We start from the raw sequence: 18,675 nt of genomic DNA on the forward strand, positions 1-18,675 counted from the left end.
TTGCAATACATTGTATCATATGAAGAAACGACTTTGGATTGCTGCTATAACAGTCTCTGCTTTTCTTGAAAGGCTTTCCACCAGATGTTAGGACATTGCTTTCATTTAGCAACAAGAGCATTAGTGAAGTTGAGCAATGATGTTGAGGATTAGGCCTGGCTCACAGTTGTGGTCGCCCCAATCTCAGACAAACCATTTGTACGGTCCTCACGCCGTGCGTGTAGACACGGTCCTACTGAAATAGGAAAGGGCTCTCTTCAAACTGCTGCCTCCAAGTTGGAAGAACAGAATTGTCTAAATATCATCACATGCTGTAGTCTTTAGATATTCCCTCAGTGGGACTAAGGAACATAGTCTAAACCATGAAAACACAGCCTCTCTTACTGAACTTTACAGTGGTCCTTATGCAGTCAGACAGGGAGAGATTTATTGGCCTTCGCCAAACCAAAACTTGGGCATCTGGTAGCCCAACGAACAACACGTTTCTGCTCTTCCAGAGTCCAACTAGGTGGTGCTTTACAAAATGCCGCCTGACTCTTGGCATAGTGCAGGGTGATCTTGGGCTCATCTGTGACTTCTCGGCAGTGTAATCACATTTCACAGAGCTCTGAATTAAAAGTTCTTACAATAAGGTTGCTTCCAGAGGCAGTCTGGAACTCGGTTTCCACTTTGTGATAACCGCACTCAGCTAGGGTAGCTCTCTAAGGTCTACAATTTGGCAAGCTGAGTTGACTGCTATATTGAAAGTCACTGAGCTCTGCACCATGGGATATTTGCTAATATTTGCCTGCCTATTTATTCTTAAACAGTTCTCCGTCCCTAAACGATGTCATAATTACATGCACATTTTCATGCGTATTATCATGACGGAACAGTTGTTATGTGTAAGGTCAAGTTAGTTAAGTGTTTTCTGTTTGATGTATTTGGGAAGGTGGAGAATGTTAGTTTTTTTTTCTCATTAATATTTTCTTTGGTAGTTTTTTTTTAATTATCATTATTAATACACGATGCCCAAGCCTTCAGATTTTGCAGGAAATGTGTGAATTTAAAGAAGCATTGCATGTTTATGAACTTTGAATGTATCTTTTTTTGTTGCATAATTTGGAAACTCCAATAGTAGACGTTCTACTTTACATCGGACTCGCAAATTACAACTATTCTAAAGAACTACAGAGGATGAGCCAAATAGAACGTAACGCATACAATGCTGCTTTAACAAGGTAGAGGGAGAAAATGGATATATTTAGGAGAACAGGGTAGCTGCAAAATTGAAGGCATTGGTACCTGCTTAGTCACTGCGATGTATCCTGTGTCCCTCTGAAACAAAAAGATTCTGAAGCTGTTATACTTTACTCACAATAATACGATAACCTCATACCAACCTAGCAGATATCATAAACCTCAATGGAGGAACTCTGGGCAAGTTATGATTGTCTTCTGATATGGCCAATCTGTTGCCAAAGTGTCCGGTGTACCGTTGGTCCAAGTGCCAACAAATGCACAGTCAGCAACAGATTGGTTCCCAAAAAATAGACATGGATGTTTCACAAACCAGGCTCAGGCGTTTAAAAGTGGCAGCATGCACAGCAATATGTAACATATTTATATTTATATGTACGAGTCTGGCTGACACAATAACAAGTGGGTGGAAATTTGGTGGTTTCTATCCGCTGACGTTATGCTGACAGAAACTCAGAAATTCACCCATTCGAAGAGTGCCCCCCCTTCCCCGTTCATTTTTAGCCATTTTTATCACAAACTAATATTCACTATGTATTTCTGATCAATTTGAGTTCTCCTGATTGGGATCAAGTATCTGTAGGACTGTCGCAGCAAGTTGCTGCTGGTCTTATTGCGGTGCTGTCTACCTACCCCTTTTTATTCCATTTATATATATATATATATATATATATATATATATATATATATACAATGTCCAAAATTAACAATTGCACATGATTAGAAATTGATTGGAAAACTGCAGTTTCTGGAGTGATTATTTAAAGAAGTCCCTGTAACTATTTTTGGATGTTTTATATATATATATATATATATATATATATAGCACTGCAACAAATCATTGCCCAATGCAGAGATCAGCTGTTTACACGTCAAGAATGCAACGGCATTGCTCCATTTAGACAAAACATGAATGTCCTCTCTAGCACGTTAAGCAAATAAATGTTTGCAGACTATATTATTTCCACTAAACGTTTAAAAAAAGGTTCACGTAAAATCGCAATAGAAAAAAGCAACAGCCTATCGGTGCCTTGTTTTGTGTCACATGACAATGAAGCATTCCCTAAACAATATGAGTAAGGGAAAATTTTACGTAATAAAGGAATTATTCTTGGGAAGGGCTTGAGCATTCAGTACAGCAAAAAATATCCTCCATATATTTAATAAACTATTAAATTTAGCAGACTATGTAGAACCTCTCCTTAAGTGGTGTTAATATTTTCATTGTCGGCAAAAAAAGCTGCAGCCAGTTTGGGTTTATTTAATAATTATCGGGGCTTGAGAGCCTACAATTAGATTAGTTCTTATTGTGGTATTTAAAAAATAAATAAAGGAATAGTCCAGCATAAGGTCAAGAAACATTTTAAAGCTAAGCTTGACCTGAAGGTCTTTCAAAAAGAGGTCCAGCAAAAAGAAAAAAGGGAAAAAAATCTTATCTATTACATTACAATCTTTTATATGTTTTCTTTTGACATAAATCCTTCATTTGCACTCGCACTTAATAACATTTACCATACAAGGGATAGAATTATAAAACGTTGGATAGCGATTTGGCAGAGGTTTCTGGCACGTACAAATCCCGAGTGTGTTTTAATAAGGGATTTTAAGTGGTGAAACTGGGAAACAATAAACAGAAATGTCCTTAAATGCCTTGTTGCAGCTATTGCTTGAAAAGTCTAATTTAGGGGATTTTTCTTTATTTCTGTTCCCACGGCCAAGTAATTTTATTTATTCTTTTTTATTTTGCAAATCGGGTGAATGACCAAACTTGCGATAATTCATATTTTCATTTCCTGTTAAAATAAACTTTTCCTGAAAGCAATAAAAAAAAATAAAATAAAAAAAAAAATTCACTCCTGCTGTTATTAATTAATAGATATTGATTTTCTTAATTTTGGACATTTACCTAGCACCCTCCCATACTTCATGTTTTCCGCACAAGAGGAGGAGGCCAGTTCCTTGCTAGCGAGTTCTATTTTTCAGTTAAGGAAAGGGCAAATGTGCTGCAAAAATAGAATTTTTTTTTTATATATGTTACATATCTGCTTTAAAATGTTGTAACATAAAATCCATGAGGATTAAAGGTTGTACCGTGCTATAGATAATTATTCATGTGTTAGCCCCAATGTAGGACCAAGTTCCCTATAAGGGTAACTAGATACTTATGTTCAGTGCCACTACGAGACCACTCACAGCTATTTTAGCATGCAATACTCAGCCCCAAACCCCTGTATTGTGTGTATATATTCATTCATACTGTGTTAACAATTTGTATTTCATACTAAATTCGATCATCCCACCTGAGTTTGCTCTTTAGTGCACCGAGTTCTCTGGTCAGTGCATCATTACTCTCAGTAGCCTCATCCAGCTCTCGCTGAAGTTTCCTGCGGGAGGCGTTGATGCGCTGAGATTCCTCTTCTGCCTCCTCCAGCTGTCTTTTCAGTTGCTTCTGCCTCGCGTTTCCTTTCTCGGCCTAAAGATGTTAGATAGGAAAACGTCGTCAGGATTACACTTGATGAAAACACACGTTACTTTATGTTCTGCTTACGTACATAGAACATAGACTTCATTACTACAAGTGAATATAAAATCCCCAAACCACATCACTACAGCAGTTTACCTGATCTTTGTATTGTTCTGCCTGCTTCCTTTCATCTTCCACTTGCAATAGGGCTTCCTTAAGTTTTTTGTCCTTTTGACGCAGTGTTTTAAGTGATGATTGCTTATCTCTGTTAAAAAAAAAAAAACAACAAAAAAAACCACAGAGAAACGTTTCATTTAATGTAGAACATGAATTACTAAACACATTTGCTGTCAAATAGCAACAAGGTTTGAACGCATCCCACGCTCCCTTCAGTATTAAGATTACAATCTCAGTAAAGCAGCAAATGTGTTCCACTAACTCCCAAAGTATGAATTCCAATAGTGAATAGATATTTATACTCTTCTGCTAGTTAACAAATAATAACTATTTTATTAACAAATAATTACTATAATGGTGGCTATTAACCCCAATTGTAGTCAAACTTACAAGGACAGCAAACCTTCTCTTTTTTTTATAGGTTAAAAGTATTTTAATACATTCTATGCATTTTGTATAGGTTTTTCATCCTGTATACCTGGCTTCCTGTTCTAGCTGCTCCTCGAGCTGTGAAATCTTGGCTTCCAGAGCAGAAATTGTGGACTTGAATTTGGACTTGACGCTGCCCTCCATTTCTTGCAGCTTGCTCTTCAGTTCCTTGTTCTGCCTCTCGAGCTGCTGTCTTGCACTCTCGTTCTTCTGCGCAGAGCTGCGCTCCGTGGCTAGTTCATTGGTGATTTGCTCTGTCTGCAAATGAAGAGGAACCGTGTCTACACCAACCAACCCCTTCTGAATAGAACAGAGCCCATGGCAGATCTTCAGATACTTACCTGCTGCACCGCTTTCCTCATACGCTCACTCATTCCCTCCAGGTTATTTTGTTCCTCTTCCAGCTCTTCCTCCAGCTGAGCAATTCTGGCTTCCAGGCGGCGCTTGTCATCCTGGAGAGCAGATCTAAGGAAATGTAAAAAATATATATCCAATCGTCAAATGGTTCAAAGGGATGTTAAATAGAATATTATTTGTTTTTTTTCAATAGAATTTGAAGGAATTTAGCCGCGGGTTGTACTGGAAAGAACTCATCGGTAGTTTGTCATTTTATCCTACTTACTTTCCAGATGCGCTTCCGGCAAGTTCTTCTGCCAATTCTTCTTTTTCCAGCTCTGCTTGTTTTCTTGCCCTTTCAGCTGCGGCCAGGTCCTAAGAGAAGCAATAGATCTTAGACTGGAACCGTAAGCCTAAATGTATTATTTTCAACTCGCCATGTCTCTACCGAAAGGTACTGCTTAGACCGTTACCTCTTGGAGTTGGATAAGTTCAGCCTCTAAGCTCTTTGCTTTCTTCTCGTTTTCTCTTGCAGTAGCGAAGATTTCCTCGCGGGCTGCACGTGCATCATCCAGATCTCTCTGGAAGTCCTTCATCTGAGCCTAAAACACAAAATTAGGTTAAAATCACCTTAGTATTTCATGCACAAAAATTCTAACTTTGCTGGTGGCGTTTTGAGACTGTGCAAGAAACCCAGTACTTTGATGTTGGTTTCTTTGTGGTCTGATCATACCTCACAATACCAGCCGTATGTTATAGAATTGTGTATTTGGAGAACGGATTTGTCCACTAACCTGTAACTTTCTAAGCTGCTTAATGGCTTCATCCCGACCTTTGTTGGCAAAGTCGACCTGTCCCTCAAGGTCTTTAAGGTCAACTTCTAACTTCTTCTTGGCAGCGGCTATTACGGTTCTCTGTTTACGTTCATCTTCCAGTTCTGTTTCGTATTCGTGAACCTTGAAGTGAAAAAGTAAACATTTCTTGAGTCTGCTGTTCAAATGAAATTGGAATGGTGTACATTGTGTAACCATTAGATGTATCCCTAATCTGTAAAAACTCTCTGCAATGTGCCAGTTGTTTTTCTTACCTGTTTAACCAGCTGCCTTCTCTTTTCTTCATTTTGCTCATCCCTGGCTTGTAAATCTCTCTCGAACTGTGCTTTTAGGGCTTGCATGTTGACCTCCAGTCTAAGTTTGGCATCTTCTGTGGCTTGCAGCTCATCTTCCAACTCCTCTAATTGTGTTTTCATCTCTTCCACTTGCTGTTCCAGAGCTCTCTTGGACTTCTCCAAATCATGGACCTAAAAGGAAAGATTAATTGGGAAACGACAAACCAGTTATGTCTACAAAAGATGTTTTGTACCGAGTTGGTACAACTTGAGACCTAATTTATTTTTCCTGGATAAAGCTGAAGATGATCTTGAACCATTATAATATTTCATTTCTTTAGGTAATAAGTAGAAAACAAATTCCCATGGAAACATTATTTCTGTGTATTTTAAATGTAAGTTTGATGGTTAAGAAAATAATTGTTAAAAATGATTGTTCTTAAGTTTAAGATCTAAGGACACTTTCAAACAGAAGATATGCAATGAGTACATTTTCATAGACATACAAGGTTTTTGTTCCCCAACCTGAGTTACTATTTTACTTACATTCTTGCCCACATCATCCTTAGAGCTGACCAAGTCTTCCATCTCAGCTTTCAGTAACTTGTTCACTCTCTCAAGCTCTTCTTTACCTTGCAGAGCTTCATCAAGAGCCCTGGCCAAGGACAAAGCTTTGGTTTCCTTTTCTCTGGCTTCTGCTTCAGCTCTGTCTCTTTCATCTGCATATTTTGAAGAGATGTTTTTCTCCTCTGCCAGCATCTAGAAGAGAACATGGATTGTTAGACCATCAGTGTACCTTTCAGTAGAAAAACTAATCTAACGGCCAGTCTGTAGTTACCATCCTAATGATGCTTTTCACCAAAATGTGTAACTACCAACCTGGTCAAACTTCTTCTGTTTCTTCTCCAGGTTGGACACAAGTTGACGTTGATTATCTAGGTCAACAATAAGGTCATCTAACTCCTGCTGTAGCCTGTTCTTGGTCTTTTCCAGTTTATCGTATGCAGAGGCTTTCTCCTCAAACTGCTGGGTCATAGCCTCAATATCTCTCTGGAACTTCTTTTTGCCCTCCTCCATTGTCTCAATTGTGCTTACATATTCTTGTAATTTCTTCTTTGAGTCTGAGAGCTAAAATTACAAAGCAGCATGATATGGCAAAATATTTCTTACAAACCAGTTAATCTTTGTATAATATATTATTATATACATTTTTAAGTATGTCTCTGAAGAATGCACAAAGAGTTTTCTGCCCACATGGCTCTGGGCTCTCTGGATTCTCATCCTTACCTGGATGTTGAGTGTGGAGATGTGACGTTCCAGATTCTGTTTGGCTTCCATTTCCTCATCTAATTGCTCCTGGATACTATTCTTCTCATCCTCTACCTGACGGAGCTTGGTAGCCACATTAAGCTTCTGCCTGGTCTCTTCCTGGAGCAACTCCTAAAGAAACATACAGGGAATAATTATGTTTTCCCATTCTTTCTTTACTCATTATGATTAAAACATATAATAAAGAAAGTTTGATAGATATAAAATTATACATATAACTTGCCTGAGTGTCCTGGAGCTGGGATCCCAAACTTGCAACATCTTTGGAAAGTTTAATGGACTTAGTTTCTGCTTCACTGAGCAAGACGGTAACATTCTCCAATTCCACCTAGAAATGAAAGCTCACGTGTTAAAGGTTTCAAATAACCTAGTGAATAATAATCCAACATATTATCTGAGCTAATATTTATTATCTAAATTATTCATTGTATAAAATAGATTATAAAGAAAATATATAACATTATGCAGCAGGGGTGTGTTGAGGGCAATGATTTGGGGAATAATAGTTATGTGAGGCACCGTAGAAACAGTCTGTATGTATGTTTATATGTATAATATATATGTGGTGTGTGTATATATATATGAATCCAAGACATCTAATTCTTAATCTTTGCTGGACCAGTGAATGCACACAGTCTGTATACTACTATTTCAGTGAACTGAATATAAGAATAGTTCTTCACCTGTACTCTGTGCACTTTCTCTGTGAGTTCATTCCTGGCACGTTCTCCATCGGTATATTTAGACTGGAGCTCCTGCAGCTGCACTTCAAGCTTCTTCTTCTTGTGTTCAACCTCTTGTTTGGCCTGATTTAATGATCTGATTTCCACTGTGAGCTCTGAATTTTCTTTTTCCAAACCCTGCTTGCTCTTTTCCAAGTTGACTTTCACCTGCAGGAAGGCAATGCTTAAAAATCAGTATGTCTGCCTTGCAGTCTTATACAATGCTCGTTGCTGGTGGTCATCGTGGTTAGTTACCCTCTTCACTTGTTCCAGTTGCTCTGTTAATTCTTCTACGGCCTGAGTGTGTTTCTGTCTCATCTCCTGGACCTGAGCCTCGTGTGTTCTTGTCTCTTCATCCAGTGCCCTCTTCAGTACGGTTACTTCTTGTTCCCTCTTTGCTCTGGAATCAAATAAGAGTATCATTTCTATTACATATATTTCTATTACATATAGTGTACAGATTCACCTATGGAATTCAACTCTGGATATTGAAATGATAAACCATCATCTCTCCTTTTTGTTTTCAACTTTATTTTAAAATTATCCAGTATTACAATTGTCTATCAATTTACGCTCGGATCATTTTTATACATAACCTCCCTAATTGCTTAATTGCCACTTTAACAAAGTAAAATAGACACATTGTCAATATAATTTGTACATTTTTCTGCCACCATTGGTTTACAGGTTTTCCTTCACATGGACGTATTAGTACGTAGACTTGGAAATGGGTGAAGTCTGGTAATCAAACGGCTTGGTAGAAATATTTTCTCCCCGACAAGAAGCAGGTGGCAGGTTGGGCACAGCCAAAAAGCCATGTTTCCCAGAAATGTAAAGAACATACCGTAGCTCTTGCTGAGTAGCTGTACTGTCAAGGGTGTCTTCCAACTCTGTTTTTAAGGCCTCTAGCTCCTCTCCCAAGTCCCTCTTTAATTTTTCGGCCTTATTTCTTGCTGCTCTTTCTGACTCCAAGTCTTCCTGCAGGTCGGAAATATGGGCTTCCAGCTCACGGATTTTCTTCAGGGCGTTATTTTTCTGAGCAAGTTCATCTTCAAGCCTGAAAGATAACAAACCAAACAATGAATGAAAACTCTGAATCTTCTTGACATCTGTAACCGGTTCTTTTTACACCATTACTCCAATAAACAGATGTGTAATTATAGTAGGTGGTGTATGTCCAGTCCAGGATGAGGCAGAAGTAAAGTCTTCTCGGGCATCAACATCCCTTTACATTCAACTAGTAAAGTATATCAGTGACTAAGCATGCCAGGGTATAACATCATGCCCAAGCACCCTGCGTCAGTGATGCTCCTGATCTATGCTAAAGATATATTCACATCCCCTTAGTAATGTTTCTTCCCTTAATCACATGAATAACAGACGTATCAAGCCGTTTCATATTATATATATTGCTAGGTTATTACTTGGCAAGTGCAGCCTGCAGCTCCTCTTCTTTTTTGGCTAACTGTAACTTTAGCTCAGCTATCTGTGCTTGCAGATCTGCAATCTGTTCATGAAGATCACTTGATTCTCCTTCAAGCTTCCTCTTCATCTTCTCCAGCTCTTGCCGGCTCTTCTCTTCTTTCTTTAGACGTACTGAAAAGCCAGGCAGTCAGATTAGAGAACAATACAGCCACGCTATTCATTATTACTGCACACTAAGAAAAATATAATGTGAATGGAGATAATAAAGTATTGGCTCATCTGGTTTTCCCCACATTTTCTATGTGCGTTAAAATCTCAGCCTTACACCTGTTATCCTTTGCCATGCATGAATGAATTTACTAATATGAATTGATGGATGATTTACACAGAGAAACACTCATGTTTGCAAATGTAGATTAAAGAAGAACTCCCAATGTTTTGTCAGCTTTAAGTGTCCCTTATGGTTTTGATTTAAGTATCCTTCAGTTAAGCCATACCTTCCAGTTCTGAGATCATAGATTCATGCTTGTTTTTCAGTTTGGTCAGATTCTTTGCTTTTTCTTCCTCCTCAGCCAAATTTGTTGTGAGATCATTCACTCTTTCTTCAAGGAGTTTCCTTTCCTGAAACATAAACACATTTTACTCTAACACTGTGTTTCTTCTGATTGGGTTTGATATAGTCCATGATTTTCTTGTTGTTATTGCTATTAAATACGCAATATGATTTTCTTTCTATTGTAATTAACAGCGGACTCGCCAGAAAGTAGAAAGGTCATAGCCCCCTCAATTAATAGAACTTAAAGTATGTGGACTATTTTAAATTGGCTACTCCATCAATGGGTACAAGGGTGTCTTTAATGAAGCAACTTCCAAAACTTGAACCAGTTCTTCTGACTATGATGTTATATCCCAGTGCCTGCATATGACATCAATTCTCAGTGCTTTGCCTTAGGCGGCTGCACACCATAGGGAGAAATGCCATGGAAATCTGGGTTGGTGAGGATCAATGTTTGTTCACTGCGGTTACCTTTACTAGCTTGTTGTTATGGTCGTCCATTACAAGAATGTCATCTTCCAATTTCTTTATCTTGGCCTCAGCCGTCACCTTCTCCAGTTGTAGTTTTTGTCTGGCTGTCTCCTCTTCCTCTAGCTGTTCCTCAAGGTCCTTTAAAGATTTAAAAACATGTTAAAACGTCCTGAATTCTTCCAGAGAAAGTCATTGCTCATGTAGGGTATCAGAGAACCAAAAAGAGATTTATCTCCCTTTGTCTGTATCGTAAAGGAAATAAATAAGATGGTAAGCTCTGCGTTCCACGTCGGAGTTTTTATTTTTACAGTTTTTCGACATCTAACCCTGGATATCTGTGAGCAGAGTTGGTGTGATCATAATTATTGGGTACCTAACTATCTGTAAATATTCTTTTTATTGCTAGAAATAGTCCCCCTAAATCTGTTTGCTTAGAGCTCCTAAAAACCTAGAGGCCCCCAGTCTGTGACATCAATTAAGCACTTGGGCAAATTATAATTGGAAACTGCCACCTGTGAATGCCTTGGAAAAACAAATCTGTTCAGTTTTCTTTTCATATATTATGGACTGTTGTTTTTGGAGCCCAGGTAATAAAACATAAATGTAAGAGTGAACCTCGGTAATATTTTCAGTTCATCCATAGAAAGCAATGGAACGTTTTCTATCTTGAGTGGTGTCCATGAGTAGAAATGGACACTGAATAAGTACCTGCATCTGCTGCAACATCTTTTTCTTTTCTCCTTGAAGCTGTTGTCCACGTTCTTCCTCTTCTTCAATGCGGGCTTCCATTTCATGGAGAATCTCTTCCAGCTCCTGTTTCTTGGCTTCTAGGCGTATGCGCATCTCCTCTGCCTCTGCGTACAGCTCGGTCTCAGCCTGAAGCTGTTCCTGAAGGTTATTCCTCTCTTCTGTTAACTACATGACACAAAATGCAATTCCCATTATGTTTGATGTACATTTGTAAAAGAGGAGACATGACTTACCTCACTAAGGTGACAGAGTTACCTACGGTCTTTTTTTGAGGGAAGGGGATGCCACGAAGTAAATAAAATGGGGTGGTTGCAAGTTAGACCACCTAGCATATGTTCCAGATCCCCTGTGCGTTTCTGACCATGTATCACATAGTTCCTTCATGTCTATGGCCACTGTCTAACTTTTCTTTATAGATGGATGATGTGTCAAACCTAGTAATACCTCAAGATATAAATCCAACCATGGGCCGTAAAATGAATTACTGAACTAGTGACAGACTGGATCTTATCTTCCGTCATGATATTTTTTCATGAGCCAATACATAGATATTTTAGAAAACTATGGGATTCCTTTGTCTCTTGTTTTCCTCTCGGCCTGTAAGATACCTGGATGTGTTTCATTTGAATCTCCTTCAATTCAATCTCTGTTCTGTGGAATTTTTCATTAACCCTCTGAAGCTCTTCATCTTTCAGCTGCATCTCTTCTTCTTGACGGGTCACTTGGAGAAGAGGCTTTACCTATTAGCACATCAGATGTTAGTTTAAAGAGCAAATCTTTAAAATACAGATCAATTACACAGCTTAGTTACTGTGTGTAAATATGCTCACTTTTGTGAAGAGTCTCCACCACTGCCAGTTTCTGAGCTTCAGATAAGCTGCGCAGTTTCTTTGTATCACCTTCATTGCGGTCAGTTGCTGCTGTCTCTTTGCAAAAGCCCTAAAGTTTCAAACAGCATTAAAAATCAGGTTTAATGTTCACACGCATACAACTTCAAAAGGAGTAGAGCTCTATTAAAAGAGCAGATTAAATCTCTAAATATTTTTGTTCTGTTAAATTCTTATACTTGGAAGCCTAGCTCCCTGGCAGCAGGTTACTTTGTACCATTCCGAGACACAAGAAGAATTTCTTAAATACGTAAAGCCGTTTTTTCACATTAGTACATACTTTCGTGCAAGGTAACCACGACTTTGAGCTTGGAAAGCAATGATGATATCTGTGATCTTCAAGTCTCTCTCCTCTTCCAGATGGGCCAGGACGCCAGTCCTGAAGAAGATTTTACTTTGGCCGACCCTGTACAGATTTGGATCAAGTTCTAAAGCATTGATCTGGAAAACCACAAAATAATGATTTTAATGTAGTTTTACACAAGTAGCTAAAGATCAGTGCTCCACAGATCAGTTAATCAGCCCTGTTATAGATGCACCAGTCTTGAGCAGAGTGTTTGGTAACATTTACCATTAATCAATGTCCTCTAAAGAAAATAATGGTCCTAATGTGTGTGAATAAAGCAGGGCTTTGATCAGTTGCACATATGGAAAGAAATACAGTATGTTGTGTCCCAGACTCGAGTTGTACCAAATTTTCCCCTAGTAGCTAATATTAGAGCCTTAATGAATATGTTTATTTTCTGATAACTCTGTAAAAAGTGAAGTTAAACACATATGGCATGGACATATGTGGTAAACAAGAACGCGCTTACAATTTAAGATGTTTCACTTACCATTAGTACAGAAGCTTGTTTACCGTCCATAAATCCTTTAGGAATTGAACCTGCTGCAAGGATTTCATATCTGTAGGAAAGGGTGGACAGGTTTACCATTTCTGCGTCCTAAGTCTAGGGCGATGATTTTAGTTCTAGAACGTTAGCTGTCTTACCGCTGGCGGAACTCCTGGAACAAAATTCTGTTAGGGAATCCTTGACGACAAATTCTGATCCCTTCCAAGACACCATTGCATCTTAACTGTTCCAGCACAAGGTTGGCATCAAGTTTTCCTGACTAAAGGGACAATGGCAATATTATAAAAGACATTGACACAGACAACAAGATGACACACCATATTCTTTGTGACTTTTTCCAAATCCTTACATTTATGGCAAAACTAACTTACTGTGATTCTAAGGCACTTATTAAGTAGCAATACAGATATAAGTAGATATATATTTTTTCATTTACTTACAACAATTCAAGTAAAGAATCAATGGAAATAAAAAATGAATACAAATATACATTTTTGGTGGATAAGATACCTGTTTCGGCCTAAACATAATTTCAATACTGTACATCTACCTCTAAAAACTGAATTCTACGAATTAATCACAATTTTATTTACCCGTTTTTCGTGATTTGGGATGATACAACGGACAAAGTTGGGATTTGTGTTTCTTAACGTTGTCATCAGTTTGGCCAGCTGCTCCTTGTAGAGTTGCCCAACGGTACGGAACATGCCTTTTTTGGTTTTTGAGGCACTTGGGAGAGAGCTTTCTGTCATTTTGGCCATCTGATCCAATCCAACAATACGGTCAACTATCAGAGGAAAGTAATAATCACTTGTTTAGAAGGGTCCCAACCCCACTCATAGAAAGTCAAGAGCTTAGTTGTCATATTGTTTAAACTAATGCTTCAGTAATCTAGTTATCAAACAAAAAAAAAACGACAGAAATCCGCTTTTTACAGAGCTGGTACAAATTTGTCCCCACCTAATTAAACGTAAATAAAACCAGGTCTTCTATAGTAAATAACCGCAATAATAATGCCTGGTTGAGTTTCCCACGTTCAGCCCATCTCTCAGTAGGGTTCTATTCTCACTCCTTGCCAGTCGTGGAGGCGTTAGTAGATGAAATCTAAAGTGTTCCGAAGTTAAGAAAATAAGGAGAATCATAAATAACTGCCCTTTAAATAGGTAACCCGTTCATACCATCTTTCCACAGATCTGCAACAAATTTATCAGACGACTGGTTCAATAAGGAAGTCACATTGTCGTTCAGTGGATCCATGTTTTTGGTCAGCCAGTTAGTGGCGTTGTAGTCCACCTGTACAAGCCAAATACATGACAGCTTATTTAGCGTCCCAAAGAAAAGATAAGCCTTCCTAATGTGTATTCTTATAGACAGGACAAATTACCTTTCCTGCATAATGTACTAATGTGAATATGGTTTTGTCCTTCAGTTGTTTTGGTTTTTGGAACTTTATGTGGTTTCCTTGTTCTTGCATCAACTTCTCAACAAAAGAGACATCTGTGGCTTTTGGGAACCAACATTCTTCATCCAGGAGAGCCAAGACACCTGGTGGGTTATTCTGAAAACAAATACACAATATCAGTGTTGTCTAAACCAAATAGTTTTTCCAGGCAGAATGGAAATCTGGAGGGTCACACCTTACCCATAGTCAAAGTAATACAAATCTATACCAGTCTAATCCATATGTCTTAACGTTAAAGCTTTTTGAGCAAAAAAAATAATATATTAGGGTATTGTCCCAAAATATTAACATTTTAGTAAAAAAGCATTTTTATAGTTTGCCATTAACACTGGAAATGGACCCTGCCTTCTTTCTATAAAAAAAAAAAAAAATACTGTTTTCCTGCTTTTTTAAGTATATGTAAAAGTTATTAGGAAAGCTTTTTATACATTTACTTACAGGTCTCTCAATAAGTTCTATGCAGGGTTGAAGATCAAGACCGAAATCAATAAAGTTCCACTCAATGCCCTCCCTTTTGTATTCTTCCTGCTCCAAGATGAACATGGTGTGGTTGAATAGTTGTTGGAGCTTTTCGTTGGTGTAGTTGATACACAGCTGCTCAAATGAATTGACCTATAATGATGCAGAATATCGGATTAGTATCAGGGGTGCATGTAATCATTTAGGTTACCCCTTATGCTGGAAGGAGAGTTGAAACAACTGATAGCCAAAGGCCTAACAAAAGAGAAGGCAATTTATCAATTTTACTTGCCTCAAAGATTTCAAAGCCAGCAATGTCGAGGATGCCCAGAAAAGACGCCCCTTGCCGCTTTGTCTTGTCCAGAGCTTTGTTGACGCGACTGAGCAACCAGAGGAAGAGGCGTTCGTAGGTGGCTTTTGCTAAAGCTTCAATTGCGAAGTCAGCCTTTGCAAAGCGAGAATGAGACAGATAGCAAGTTGAGACGCCAGTCATTGTATCCATCCTATCATACTTAACTTAGAATTATATTTTTTCGTGCAAAAAATACCTGGAAGACCATTGTTGCTTTATCCCTAATATTGTCAGCCTATTCTGGTCTACCAATAAAATAACAGTAGGTATCCAGTGGCCCTGTTAATGCCTTAACACTTTTAAGATGGCAACAATTATTCAACGTAATCCAAGTTAATTAATAAAAAGTATATTTTAAATATTCAGTGTTATTGCTTGTTTTATTCTTTAATGTACACACATCACTGACAATAGAGTCAAAGAAAAACTGGAACAATGTTTGTGTTTGCTGTATAGTGGATTCATCGACAAATATTGGTTGATTTGTTTTAGTACATACACAGTCCAACTGCAAAAAGCTGCAAAAATATCAAATTATGTTGTCAAAAAATGCCAGCCTATAATATATATACTTACTTGTTCTTTTGTTTGGGCTTTTTGTACAAGGTCCCTTCCCACCTTGATACGGGGAGTAAGGATGGCTCTTGTGAAGTCTGTCACATTTATTCCCATAAGGTGGCAAACTTTTTGAGCAGCTTAAAAAATAAAAAATAAAAAACCTTTGTAAACCCGTTTACATGCAAACCATCTGATACTGTTAAAAATGTAAATGTGTTATCCTAAAAATGATAAATGTACATTATCTTGGTTGCATATTTAATATGACATTAAAATGTGCATTCCCTGTCACTAAAAGAGTATATGTAATATATATATAACTAATATTTTGTAGAAGACATACTATAGTAGAGATAAAGAACATCCCCATTATATCAGTAGAAAATGATCAGACGTGTTTGACAAACATACCGGTGTCGTCTGGCATAGAGGCTTGGTCTGTGTTCCTTTCCTTCTTGAAGACAATATTACCAAGTTGCAGAACGGAGGATACCACCTTCATCATGGCTGTAATATAAACAGGGATATATCAAAGTGGGCCGACAGCCTAAATCTTGCATATTATCAAAATCAGACATTTGTTGTAAGGAGTGTTAAACCAATACACACCAACAATTTGTGATAAACAGTATCCAATTATCTTATAACTAGGGCTGCGCAGCTCCAGTCCTCAAGGGCTGCAAACAGTGAATGTTTTGGATATCCCAGCCTGAGTACTGGCATCAGACTTAAAAAATTCATTAAACTGCATGTTTTTTATGCAAGATATACAGACTTGCAGTTCCAAATAAAGCCACCAGGGTGTGTAGCGTACACTACGACTGGACCCCTGCTATGTTCCTTTAATGGGTTTTCTATGCAGTCTTTTTTGGTGTATTTGTGTTGCATGAGGTTGGAAAGAGTACATTGTGTGTATTGATTGTCAAATAAGTTTAGGCTGCCATGCTACTAGGCTACTTATCGGGGTTGCCTACCTGGACTAAATGTTACCAGTACCCTGGCCGGTGAGAAGGTTGGTAATATTTGGGTATCACCAGTGGAGATCCTGTGCCAGCTCTTATTATTTCACCGTTTTAGAACTTTATACAAAACAATGCTATCAAAAAAATATTCAGTATAATAAGATGATGGGAGCTCCCAAGCCGAACACATATTATGCCGGTTTATATCCTGCCCTCACATTGTCTGAGTGTCCTACCCCAAATTGTGAACCTCTATCGGATTGGCTTTTTTGTGTTAAAGAGCAGAGACAAGGACAATACTTAAAAAAAAAATAAAAAAAAAAATTACAATGTTTACACTGCATAAAATTTCTTTTTTTCATATTCAACATTTTGTGAAAGTTCAGTTCTGGCCGTACAGGCAGTGAAACAGTTAATGCTTCTATAAGAACATGCCAGGGATGATATTAAGGATGAGTGCTTTAGCTGAACAAGATTATTTTAATTGGAGATTTCGGATACTTCAAAGGGCAATGACCAAGTGTAATTTAACGCACTGATAGAAATACTTCATTTCAGCTTACATCATGAAATATTTTGGGTGCTTGAGATCTGTGAACCTATTGTTTCGGTTACATGATCACGATTCTACACATAATTGTATATAATGTACATTATTTTGATATTTTATATTTAAATAATAGGCTTTCTAAATTGCATAATTTTAGGGCAAAACACATGAAGAATATTTTATACCAGCTATGTATATGGTAGTTTCACGGAAGTAACATGACGGAAGTACCGTAATAGCAAGTTAAACTTGGGTCACCAGGTTATTACTACATAGAGTACTTTGTAACAAATATGTGTCAATGTTTCTTCGCATTAACAAGACTTAATAAGGAAAGCAACATAAAAGTCAACAAATGCTAACAAAAAAACGAGCAACACCAAATTTTAGAACAGGAAAAGAAACTGCTCTGCGTATCCAACAATATCTGAACTTAAGGCAAATATCTCTTTAAATTGTGGTTTTATCCGACAGCAATGAATCGGAAAATGTATTCTAACCTTCTGCGATCCTTCTTTTAACTGTTTGAAAAGCTGTTTATGTATTTGTAAGGAGGGCATTGGCCTTGCACTAGTCTATAACACTAAATCTTTTGAAAATTATAGTTCTCTAGCATTACTGTATCACGGTTCTTACATAGCTGTTCATCTTCAGTGAAACCCATAATACCCATGGCTTCCAATGTTTCTAGAAACATTTCTCCATCATCTTGTCCAGGAACTGGTACGTAGCCATGGGATAAGAATGTGTAGTTTCCAAAGCCTTCGAGCAGACACTCCTCTGAAAATGGAGAGAAAACATGCATATCATATAAAGAGAGAAAATAATCCCATATGGATGATGGAACTTGAAATATGGGTAATGTGTGTTCATGATGAGGACACAACATACAAGGTTCTGAGCAAACTACTGAAACTACATAAGTATATATAGTTAAGATCAGAGTAAGAATCAACTAACCCTCAGAATTTATTGAAGATTGAAAATAAGGGTCATATAATCCACTAATATGATAGTTGCCTTTTCTATGCAGTACAGTATGATAATTTGACATTTACTGACAATATAAAATATTATGTCTAATAGGTAAATCTACCCAAAAATTTAATATTTTACATGTAACCCCAGCAATAATAAAACAGATGGCCTTTTATCACATCTTTCAAACACTCTCACACACAGCACAAAGCTATATGTACAGTCGAAGAAGAGGCATCAATAAGTTAGAGTTCAGGAAACCAATGTTGTTCTGTATATCGTCAATATATCGCACCCACCTCTCCATGCAGGCTTGGAACCAGCGATCATATAGTAAAAGATGTGAAAGGTTCTTTCGTCTTTTGCTTGTCTGATAGCACGGGATTTTTCAAGCAAATCTGTTTGGCTGTTAAAGAACCAAACACTCATGCAATGGAAAAGGATTTAAAGATCCCTAGGGCTAATGTGGATATGATGTGGGAAATAATAATACCCTTATATGAACCGTACCATTACTGCGATGTTAATAATTGATATTTCCATGAAACATTAAACAGTAATCGAGTTTATCTGTCAGGGATCTCCGTGGTTTAAATAACAAACAGAG

General features: G+C 37.7%; 1 protein-coding gene across 3 annotated transcripts in view; it reads right to left on the bottom strand.

Moving 5' to 3' along the window:
* Positions 1-18,675, bottom strand: part of LOC149278309 (myosin-11-like) — a 39,118-nt gene that overhangs the window by 985 nt on the left and 19,458 nt on the right. For all 3 annotated transcript variants that reach the window (XM_089502122.1, XM_089502120.1, XM_089502121.1), the window contains 33 exons: positions 18,368-18,466; positions 17,727-17,870; positions 15,990-16,085; positions 15,597-15,715; positions 14,961-15,113; positions 14,648-14,821; positions 14,132-14,305; positions 13,926-14,040; positions 13,341-13,534; positions 12,885-13,006; positions 12,730-12,799; positions 12,174-12,334; positions 11,837-11,945; positions 11,615-11,746; positions 10,965-11,171; positions 10,257-10,394; positions 9,727-9,850; positions 9,229-9,400; positions 8,649-8,861; positions 8,060-8,204; positions 7,766-7,972; positions 7,306-7,410; positions 7,041-7,193; positions 6,633-6,881; positions 6,300-6,512; positions 5,733-5,945; positions 5,440-5,601; positions 5,119-5,247; positions 4,932-5,020; positions 4,651-4,774; positions 4,359-4,567; positions 3,860-3,968; positions 3,540-3,712 (listed from right to left, as the gene is read on the bottom strand). In XM_089502122.1, coding sequence (XP_089358248.1) covers positions 3,540-3,712; positions 3,860-3,968; positions 4,359-4,567; positions 4,651-4,774; positions 4,932-5,020; positions 5,119-5,247; positions 5,440-5,601; positions 5,733-5,945; positions 6,300-6,512; positions 6,633-6,881; positions 7,041-7,193; positions 7,306-7,410; positions 7,766-7,972; positions 8,060-8,204; positions 8,649-8,861; positions 9,229-9,400; positions 9,727-9,850; positions 10,257-10,394; positions 10,965-11,171; positions 11,615-11,746; positions 11,837-11,945; positions 12,174-12,334; positions 12,730-12,799; positions 12,885-13,006; positions 13,341-13,534; positions 13,926-14,040; positions 14,132-14,305; positions 14,648-14,821; positions 14,961-15,113; positions 15,597-15,715; positions 15,990-16,085; positions 17,727-17,870; positions 18,368-18,466 — 4,996 coding nt within the window. The remainder of the gene's footprint in view (positions 1-3,539; positions 3,713-3,859; positions 3,969-4,358; positions 4,568-4,650; positions 4,775-4,931; positions 5,021-5,118; positions 5,248-5,439; positions 5,602-5,732; positions 5,946-6,299; positions 6,513-6,632; positions 6,882-7,040; positions 7,194-7,305; positions 7,411-7,765; positions 7,973-8,059; positions 8,205-8,648; positions 8,862-9,228; positions 9,401-9,726; positions 9,851-10,256; positions 10,395-10,964; positions 11,172-11,614; positions 11,747-11,836; positions 11,946-12,173; positions 12,335-12,729; positions 12,800-12,884; positions 13,007-13,340; positions 13,535-13,925; positions 14,041-14,131; positions 14,306-14,647; positions 14,822-14,960; positions 15,114-15,596; positions 15,716-15,989; positions 16,086-17,726; positions 17,871-18,367; positions 18,467-18,675) is intronic.

This window comes from Sceloporus occidentalis, unplaced genomic scaffold (genome assembly GCF_023333645.1).
Source record: "Sceloporus occidentalis isolate IW3139 unplaced genomic scaffold, rSceOcc1.0.p SCAF_195, whole genome shotgun sequence".
In the NCBI taxonomy this organism is placed as follows: Eukaryota; Metazoa; Chordata; class Lepidosauria; order Squamata; family Phrynosomatidae; genus Sceloporus; species Sceloporus occidentalis.